General features: G+C 24.0%; 1 protein-coding gene across 2 annotated transcripts in view; it reads left to right on the top strand.

Annotated features, from left to right (window-relative positions):
• Nucleotides 1-11194, top strand: part of LOC111637365 (STE20-like serine/threonine-protein kinase) — a 73237-nt gene that overhangs the window by 14913 nt on the left and 47130 nt on the right. Inside the window, exons 3-4 of one of the 2 annotated variants that reach the window (XM_023382838.1) lie at nucleotides 2551-2749; nucleotides 7751-7823. In XM_023382838.1, coding sequence (XP_023238606.1) covers nucleotides 2551-2749; nucleotides 7751-7823 — 272 coding nt within the window. Of the gene's footprint in view, nucleotides 1-2550; nucleotides 2750-5269; nucleotides 5343-7750; nucleotides 7824-11194 lie in introns of both variants that reach the window. The other variant, XM_023382837.1, reaches the window with a different exon arrangement.

Genomic DNA, 11194 nt, shown 5'->3' with positions numbered 1-11194 from the left:
GAACTTCGGAGACATCATTAATATAAATAATTTTAATCGCCGTTGAATAAGAAATGTTTCTTTCACAAGAAATGTATAAAATTACAGTACTGTATTAGACTTACGGTACCTAATTTACATACTGACAGACGATAGTTAGCGTAAAAATCTCCGTAGCGTGGCGCCACGCTAGACGGCGGAAATTATATATTTAATTATAACAAAGTTACAATAAGTTAATATATAATTATATATACAGTACCTAATTTATATATAATTAATATATAATTATATGTACAGTACCTAATTTATATATAATTTATATAATACTGTCCAGACGATAGAAATCTCTCCGTAGCGTGGCGCTACGGACGGCGGGAAAGTAGTTCGGCTGCCCGATGACGTTTGAGGTGTTTATAGGGAACTTTTACTATTTTTTACGGATACCGGTAGCAATTTTTTCGTAGTTTTATAGGAATCGTAACTATAGGGACCGTAATTATAGGGGGGTCGACTGTACTTTGTTTTTTTGTTGATAGCATTATCTATTTTTTTTTTATAGTAATTTCTTAAAATCTTATTTAAGTTTTCTCTTTATTTCAAATAGTTTATAAAATTGAAATTTCTTTTCCACATGGAATAAAGTGAGTGAAGTTATGACTCATTTGTGATGTGAGAAACTAAGATCTGTATATAAATTTGAAGGAAAAAAAATATAGCTTAAAGCATACAATATTGAAAATCATAGTCTAATAAAAACAAAAACTTGTCTTGATTTCCTGTTATGTTTAAAAAAACTAAATAAAGAATTCATTGTAAACAACTAGTTAAGGAAGCTCCCCAAATATAAATACAACTTTAAATTATTGTTCTTATAGAGAGAATTTTTTAGAAAACACAAGCGATTATATATCAATATATATTATCAGAAATCAACAAAAGAAAACATTTTTAAGAAAGAATTTTCTCTTGACTTCTGATGATAATATATAACTCAAGAGTTTGAGTTTTTGTTCCAAGTAAAATAGTTTTAATTGCATTACAAATTTGAGTTGGGAAGAAATAGTAATGAAAAGAAAGCATACTTTATAACTTCTAAGAAACTAAAATAAATTCAACAACACCAAAACTAAAATAAAGAATATTAAAAAAAAAAGGATAAATCAAAGAATAAAAATATTTCAAATTTATTTTGCAATTTTTAGATTTGTAACATTCATAATGAATACTTGTTTGAACTTCTTGAAAATAAAGTATATTTAGTTCAAAAAGTTAGAGTATTAAATGTCTTGCTATTGGGTAAAACACTTAATTATTTATTTGTTCTGTTTTAATATTACTTTTAACACAAAGTGCATAAAGTATTGATATTATATAAAAATGATAAAATATGTGTATATATATATACATATTTTATCATTTTTATATATATACTATTTTATCATATTCCGTACTATATATATATATATATAGTATGGAATGGTAGAAAATTTATGTATAGATACAGAGAGCTGAGACTGAAAAGAAGCCAACTAATAAATAAACTGAATAGAGACGATAATGCAAAATGACAGAAACCATAGTAATGTAGTGAGAGAAAGAATAGATCAATCATTATAATAATAATAATAAAAAATGGAGAAAGCATTATTTGATACTTTGAAGCAAAACTTTATCATGAAAATAATTTATTTTATGTTACTTATTCCATTTTATAAACAGTAAGAATGCAATAGTGTGACTGCCAATATTTCTTTTATATTTTCTATCAGACCTATCAAGGAAGGAGTAAATAAAATTTTTAAGCATATAAGTATGGATAAAATCTAGGTGAGATGACAGGAGAAAACTTGATAGTATCTCTAATATCTGTAAAAGAGATATCTTTAATGATGCTGATGAAATAAGAATATAAATCAGCAATTAGTTTTGATTAAAAAACAAATCTCCTTTTTGTTGTTTTTATATTTTTATAAATTCTGTAATAAATGAATTGAAAAGATCTTTCATTTATGTAATTATTTATATAGTTTTTCAAGGTTATTAACAGTATTAGTTGAATTTTATATATCTAGTTATATTTAATATTTTTTTTTATTCAGCAGGTTCATTATTAAATTTTGTTTAATTAATAATAATAATAATATATTTTTAATATAGTGTTAGTTGGGATAAATTCATAAATTGATATTTTGATCTTTTTTATTATTTAATTAAATTAAAAACTAAATAAGATTAAAGTAATGATAATAAATTTAGTTTAAGTATAATTAAAAGAAAAATTAAATAATCATAATAAGAAATTACTAATAAATATGTTGACAGTAAAGCAGTATTAAGTATTAATGTTCATAATCCAAAATGCATTCAGTAATATGTTTGTGGGAAAATGTTAAAATTTTCATAATTTGACTATTAATTATTAAAGTATTATTTTTTAAGTTTGTTAAAGTTATAGCATTCTAATTTATAATTATGAACAAAGTTATAAATTTATTTTTGTATTAAAATAATTCTTAAATATAACAATTTTTGTATAATATGTTTAATTTAAAATCTTTTTATTTGTAGATGTTGATTGAATTTTGTGAAGTGGGTGCAGTAGATAGCATAATGATTGATCTTGAAAAGCCTTTAACAGAGAAACAAATTCAGTATCTGTGTCATGAAATTTGTCAAGGTTTATCATATCTTCATAAAAATCGTGTAATTCATAGGGATTTGAAAGCAGGAAATGTGCTTCTAACACTTGATGGAGAAGTTAAACTTGGTATTACAGTTGTTGTTATTTTAGTTTTTATTGATAGAATAATTCTTTGAGATAAAAATTGGGGACAAAATTATTACATAAATAAAAAAAGTTTCTTTTTTTAATTCGTTTTTAATTAATTACTTCAATTCAATAGAAGTTTTATTAATCCAGCACATGGTTACCAGAATAATATTGGATTATTGAAGATGCTGGATTACAGATGTATTTGCATTTGCACAAAATTCAATAATTTATAGTCTGAATGTTGCAGAATTGCTGTACATTTTGTACCAGTGCATACTTCTGTATGCTTCTGATTTCTTTATGAATGCTCTTTATTCAGTCTGAAGATGAGACAGGGCATGACTAAACTGTGTTAAGAGTGAAAAATCTGTAAAAATGTTAATGAACATGTTATTACACAAAATCAACATTTACAATGGTTTGTGTTCATATACTGTAATATTTATTTACCAGACATACATTGTATACATGCTCCAAGTATGAGAAACTTGTTTTTGTGTATGCTCTCCTCACTTTACAAGGAAAGGAAAATACATTAGTTGTGCATTTTACTAAATGAAAAATGTGCTAGTTCTAATGAAGTAAAGTTTGTTCAGTGCATTATAGTGTAGATTATGTATAGTTTAACCTAATTACATTGAGAGGCCCTTTTAATTATTCTTGAGACAATGTTGATAGAACTGCTTCATTCAGTAGTCAGATTATATTATCAGTTACTTGTAGAGTGTGCCAGATTACCAGACATTTTGGATTATTGGATGCTGGATTAATGAACTTCTATTGTATTTAATTCTAAAGTATTACTTATTATAATTATTTCAAAAAAAGGAAAAATAATATAAAATTAATATTTTCTTGTATTAACTCAAATAATTTAAAAAAAATCAAAATAAAAGATGCTAATTACAGTTACTTTGAATGTAAACAGATTATAAATATTTATCTGTAGTAAAACATTTACATTTTTATGTTTTACTACATCAGATATGTTTGAAATAAAATTTTTTGTAACAAGCTCAATAATTTTAAATTGTAAGAGTTAAATATATTTGAAATTTATAGGATTTAAGCAATTTTTTACAAAAGGATTTGAGTATATAAAACAAACTTTATATTAGATTGAATTTCTTTGAAGAATATTTAAAATATAAAATTAATATATGAGATATTAATACAAAATTCTTAAATTATATATAAAATATGATTATCTTACTTTTATAATTTATTTATCGTATTTTGAATATAAAATTTGTATAAATATAATGCAAATAAAAAAAATTTCTAAATAGGAATAATATATATTTGTTAATTGTATAAAACAGTGATTCCTAATCTTTTTTGTTTCATAAATTACTTTAAACATAAAATTCATATTCAAAACCCACTTATGTGAACTTACTTGATATAAAAATTTTGTTTTTAATATTATCATCATAGAATAATTCATGTGTTTTGTTTTTGAAAAATTTCTACTAGTATTTGTTAAGATTTGGAAAATTTACATCCAAATATATAAGCAATTATCTTATTTATCAAAGCATTTAAATTCTTTATGGTGTTAAAATTATTAAGAACACTCAAGCAAAATTTTACAAATTTTTTTTGAGTTTTTCATTATTTAACATCATTTAATTTATTTTAATTTTCAAATTATATATATATAATTATGAGTACTTTTGATAATGATACAGACAGACAGTGCTTTAATTAATTAGTATAACTTAGTGAATGTGTGTCAGTACTATTCTATATAAATAATTCACCATTTTCTTACAAAAAGTCTCTCTTTAAGAATTAAAAATAAGTATATTGTCTCCAACATATTTATTTCATAATTTCTGTCATGCATTAATTATTCATTATCAATAAAATATGTTAGGATGCTAGGAAGAACTTTTAATGTAATGTAAATTTAATTATATGTCTAAACTTTTTTCTGAAAACAGTTTATTGCTAAATTGTGTTTGGCAACATTACAGAATTTTTAGTATGAATCCATGTAAACTATCAAATGGGAACCACTGGTATAGAAGAAAAATAATTAACACATTTATATAACAGTGTATATCTTGCCATAAATTTGCAATAAATTAAAATATATATTTACAAGTTTAATTAATTCNCGTTTATCTGAATCAATTGGGGACTGGGGTTGTTCAGATAACTTATTTTTCAGATAACCAATTATGTACAAAAAATATATTAACCTATCCCATGTTGAAATTTTTTCCATTGTGTGTCACTTTGTGTTGAATTTTTGTCGATGTTAAGCCTAACAAAAATTTTTGTGATACATTAATTTTAAAGATATAATCATATAAATTTTGTAAACATTTAATTCTTTACACTAAGAAGATTTTAACTTCAATTTAAGAATTGTTTTTATTTTCAAATACTAATTAAAAAAAATACATAATTTGATAAATTTGGTAAACAGTTAATTATTTGATTTAAAACTTTTTACTTTAAAGCAAATGTTTGATGATGATAAATATTACTTTAATAATTTTGTAGCTGATTTTGGAGTATCTGCTAAAAACAAACAAACATTACAAAAACGAGATTCTTTTATTGGTACACCTTATTGGTAAGTATTATAATTAGTTTATTTATTTACACTTGTTAAATAATGCTATATAACATGAGATTACTATCCACAACAAATAATTATTAAATGTTGTTTAAAGTAGGATGCTTTATTTTAATAATTGTACTAAAAATTTTACATTACAGAAGCTCCTCTACTTACAAACTTTCAGACTTAGGAACAATTTGACCATACATCTAAAATTTAAATATTGTGCAGATTTTCAAGTTATTTTGCCAGTTAAGGGATGATGCTGAAGTTGGTCTTTGACCAGTAATAAATAATAAATTTCTGATAAATAATTAATGTGGATATATTTCAATCACATGTCATCAATTTTTGTTTTGCGTGAATTTTAATGTTCTGTTGCTGCTATGAGGTGGTATTGAAGTTGGATTAGAGCAGTGTTTTTCAACCTTCTTGAATATGTGACAAGAAGGTTGAACCTTTACAAGTTTTTGATATTAGATTAACTTCTAAAGTATAAATTTTTATGTTTTTATATTTTTCAATATATTTATTTTGTTTGTAAAAAATAAAGAAATAATTTTTAACAATACAATAGCCACAATTATTATTTTAAAAAATTTACGTTTAGACTTAACATCAATGAAAATTCAATGCGAAGCGACATGCAACAGAGAAAAATTTCAACATGGGATAGGTTAATATATTTTTTTGTACATAATCGGTTATCCGAAAAATAAGTTATCCGAACAACCTCAGTCCCCAATTGATTCGGATAAATGACGCTCTACTGTATATGCAGATTACAACAAACTTTTAAATAAAAATGTGCTGTAAGTACTCAAACTTATCAATTAAATTTCAAAGCAAGAGAAAAATAATGGCAGATCTTCTAGTTTGCTGGAATATGGAATTAGACTTATATGATTGGTATAATATAGATCACATACCATAGATGAAATTTTGATTCTGATTGGCTAAGAGTGACATTTTTCAATGTTTATTCCTTTCCTTTACATATACAGGGTATTCAGAAATTCCCGTTACAAACTTCTAGAACTTGTAGAGGGGAGTGAGTACATAACACTTTGATTAGAAACCCATGTCCTGTTATGCAATAGGGTAGACAGGATGATGTAGTACATGTTATCCTGTCTACCCTATTTCATATCAGGACAAACAACTCTGAGACTTCTCTTTCCCTCAGCAGAAGTGGAAGAGTTAAATATCTGATTTGAAACTATCATAGGACGGAATGGTACGTTTCCAGACATGGGTTCCTAATCAAAATATTATGTACTCACTCTTCTCTACAAGTCCTAGAAGTTTGTAATGGGAATTTCCGAACACCCTGTGTATATATATATTAAAAAAATANTAAGCAATTATCTTATTTATCAAAGCATTTAAATTCTTTATGGTGTTAAAATTATTAAGAACACTCAAGCAAAATTTTACAAATTTTTTTTGAGTTTTTCATTATTTAACATCATTTAATTTATTTTAATTTTCAAATTATATATATATAATTATGAGTACTTTTGATAATGATACAGACAGACAGTGCTTTAATTAATTAGTATAACTTAGTGAATGTGTGTCAGTACTATTCTATATAAATAATTCACCATTTTCTTACAAAAAGTCTCTCTTTAAGAATTAAAAATAAGTATATTGTCTCCAACATATTTATTTCATAATTTCTGTCATGCATTAATTATTCATTATCAATAAAATATGTTAGGATGCTAGGAAGAACTTTTAATGTAATGTAAATTTAATTATATGTCTAAACTTTTTTCTGAAAACAGTTTATTGCTAAATTGTGTTTGGCAACATTACAGAATTTTTAGTATGAATCCATGTAAACTATCAAATGGGAACCACTGGTATAGAAGAAAAATAATTAACACATTTATATAACAGTGTATATCTTGCCATAAATTTGCAATAAATTAAAATATATATTTACAAGTTTAATTAATTCTTTTTCTTACAACTTACAACAGTAATTATTACTTGTCTTTGTATTTAAGGAACATATGCTGTTTATTTACATAACTTGTATTTTATTTGAGTTAGTTTTGTAGAAATTTTATATTCAGAATTCCTATTAATTTATGCTAATCATGATTTTATATAGTTTAATAATTTTATATTTTAATCTTGTATATTTAATTTAAATATTATTCCAAAGGAATTTGATCAAATTTTAAGATACATTAATTTTAAAGATATAATCATATAAATTTTGTAAACATTTAATTCTTTACACTAAGAAGATTTTAACTTCAATTTAAGAATTGTTTTTATTTTCAAATACTAATTAAAAAAAATACATAATTTGATAAATTTGGTAGACAGTTAATTATTTGATTTAAAACTTTTTACTTTAAAGCAAATGTTTGATGATGATAAATATTACTTTAATAATTTTGTAGCTGATTTTGGAGTATCTGCTAAAAACAAACAAACATTACAAAAACGAGATTCTTTTATTGGTACACCTTATTGGTAAGTATTATAATTAGTTTATTTATTTACACTTGTTAAATAATGCTATATAACATGAGATTACTATCCACAACAAATAATTATTAAATGTTGTTTAAAGTAGGATGCTTTATTTTAATAATTGTACTAAAAATTTTACATTACAGAAGCTCCTCTACTTACAAACTTTCAGACTTAGGAACAATTTGACCATACATCTAAAATTTAAATATTGTGCAGATTTTCAAGTTATTTTGCCAGTTAAGGGATGATGCTGAAGTTGGTCTTTGACCAGTAATAAATAATAAATTTCTGATAAATAATTAATGTGGATATATTTCAATCACATGTCATCAATTTTTGTTTTGCGTGAATTTTAATGTTCTGTTGCTGCTATGAGGTGGTATTGAAGTTGGATTAGAGCAGTGTTTTTCAACCTTCTTGAATATGTGACAAGAAGGTTGAACCTTTACAAGTTTTTGATATTAGATTAACTTCTAAAGTATAAATTTTTATGTTTTTATATTTTTCAATATATTTATTTTGTTTGTAAAAAATAAAGAAATAATTTTTAACAATACAATAGCCACAATTATTATTTTAAAAAATTTACGTTTAGACTTAACATCAATGAAAATTCAATGCGAAGCGACATGCAACAGAGAAAAATTTCAACATGGGATAGGTTAATATATTTTTTTGTACATAATCGGTTATCCGAAAAATAAGTTATCCGAACAACCTCAGTCCCCAATTGATTCGGATAAATGACGCTCTACTGTATATGCAGATTACAACAAACTTTTAAATAAAAATGTGCTGTAAGTACTCAAACTTATCAATTAAATTTCAAAGCAAGAGAAAAATAATGGCAGATCTTCTAGTTTGCTGGAATATGGAATTAGACTTATATGATTGGTATAATATAGATCACATACCATAGATGAAATTTTGATTCTGATTGGCTAAGAGTGACATTTTTCAATGTTTATTCCTTTCCTTTACATATACAGGGTATTCAGAAATTCCCGTTACAAACTTCTAGAACTTGTAGAGGGGAGTGAGTACATAACACTTTGATTAGAAACCCATGTCCTGTTATGCAATAGGGTAGACAGGATGATGTAGTACATGTTATCCTGTCTACCCTATTTCATATCAGGACAAACAACTCTGAGACTTCTCTTTCCCTCAGCAGAAGTGGAAGAGTTAAATATCTGATTTGAAACTATCATAGGACGGAATGGTACGTTTCCAGACATGGGTTCCTAATCAAAATATTATGTACTCACTCTTCTCTACAAGTCCTAGAAGTTTGTAATGGGAATTTCCGAACACCCTGTGTATATATATATATTAAAAAAATAATAATTTTAAAAAAGGTTTACAATGAGGTGGTCAGAATTTATTTTATTAAGAAACTGTATAAAATTTCAGAAAAAATCTCTGCCTCATCTGACTTCAGAGATAATTAAAGAATATCCAAAGAAGATTTAAAACAGGACAAGGTTATTTTAATTATTAAACATTAAATATAAATTTTAAGTTACCTATATATACCAAATGCATTTTTCCAAATTGACAGTGCTTTGGTCTCTTTAGTGATGATTATACAATTCTATCCGCATAAAGTTTATTTATAGTTTACAATTCTATTCCAACATGCATTGATGTTAATGTTGTTACTTACATTTTTCATTCTTTATTACTGCAAAATGTTCTTTAAGTTTTCTTTTAACAGTATACAAAATTATAATATTTTTGATATTTGTTTCACTACAATTAAATACCATGGTAACATCATAACTCTTAATCTTACAGCTGCTTGATGCTTGTTTTATCACAAGTAAAAATATCTTGTAAACTATTCCAGCTGTTTTAAGTTTCTTTTCTTCATTTTCTGTTAATAATCTTGATACTCTATTCTTTTGAAAGGGAGTAAATGCTACAGAAAATTTATTAAATTCATCCTTACATTATTTAGATATAACGATTAGAAGAGTAGATAAAAAATATCAATTCCTTAAGTATAAAAAATTATGTAATGTTAAAAACATCTATTAGTTATAAAGCATACCTTTAACCTTTAACAAGTAAAGAAATTATATTTATAATGGAAATAAAGAAAACATTGTCACAATACAACATTAAAGAAAAGATATAGAGCAGATATTTAAGAAATATTTGTTAAATGGATAACCTAGAAAACTTTTAAAAAAATGGTGTGATAAGTATGTTTCACATAGATTTAAAGTTAAAACAAAACCACAATCTTTTCAATGTTTTTGTTTCCCATATATAAAAGGTTTATCTAAATAATATAAGGATGAATTTAATAAATTTTCTATAGCATTAGCTCCCTCAAAAGAATAGTGTGTCAAGATTATTATAGATTATTATATAAACAAAAAAAAAAAAAAAACTTTTTTGGATGTTCTTTAATTATCTCTGATGTTGGAAGAGGCAGAGGGTTTTCCTTGAATTTTATACAGCAGTTTTATATATATACATATATATATATATTTATTTATTTATTTATATTTATTATTTTTGCAATTTCAACAAAACTGAAAAAATTTCAAAAAGTTAGAATGAGTTTGCACTTTTGTACAATAGCATTTTAAAATGCAATACTAAGAAAGAAAAATATTAAAAAGATAATTAGTTCTTGTCATTTCATTTTACATAAATCAGGGATTTATTAATAAGTAATGATTTATGTAACACTTATTATATCAATAATAAGCATGAATAGTTAAAAATTTAACATTATTTTGTCAAATATTAGATAAAATGAAAGATGAATGTTCTTTTTAATGATTCTTAAAAAAATTCAAATTTTAGCATATGACATTTTACATAATACTATGAGTAATTTAAGTGAATGTGTCTGAATTTGTCTTTCCTTCTTTCATTTTATCATTATTAAGTAATTATTTATTTTAATGTTATGTTAAAATTTTTAAGTACTGTAATATCATAAAAAAAGTAAAATTATTGATAATGTCACAAAGAGTTTATGACTGTCTTTTTTGTGTATAGTTTGAAATAAAATATGAGAAAAGATTTATAATGAGTTATAATGCATTCATGCAATTTTATCAGAACTAGAATAATTTAGAAGAATGATAAGTTTCATATTTTAATGTTTGAATGTTATTCTTTATGAATGTTTTACCAGAATGTAATTTAAACAATAGTTAAGAGATTTCACTTCAAACATTTAATTTCAGAGACCTTACTGCTACTGTTCTTATTTTTTGAATACTTTTAAATTATGCCTCTTTCTATTTGGTACAAATAGAAAGAGGCATAATTTTGAGATATATAATAAAGAGGCAAATGTTGAGATATATATATATATATATATATATCTCAACATTTGAGATATA

This window comes from Centruroides sculpturatus, unplaced genomic scaffold, assembly GCF_000671375.1.
Source record: "Centruroides sculpturatus isolate CEXI.00-Female unplaced genomic scaffold, Cexi_2.0 scaffold1019, whole genome shotgun sequence".
Classification (NCBI taxonomy): domain Eukaryota; kingdom Metazoa; phylum Arthropoda; class Arachnida; order Scorpiones; family Buthidae; genus Centruroides; species Centruroides sculpturatus.
Note: the sequence above shows the minus strand (reverse complement) of the source record. Positions and strands in the feature narration are given on the sequence as shown.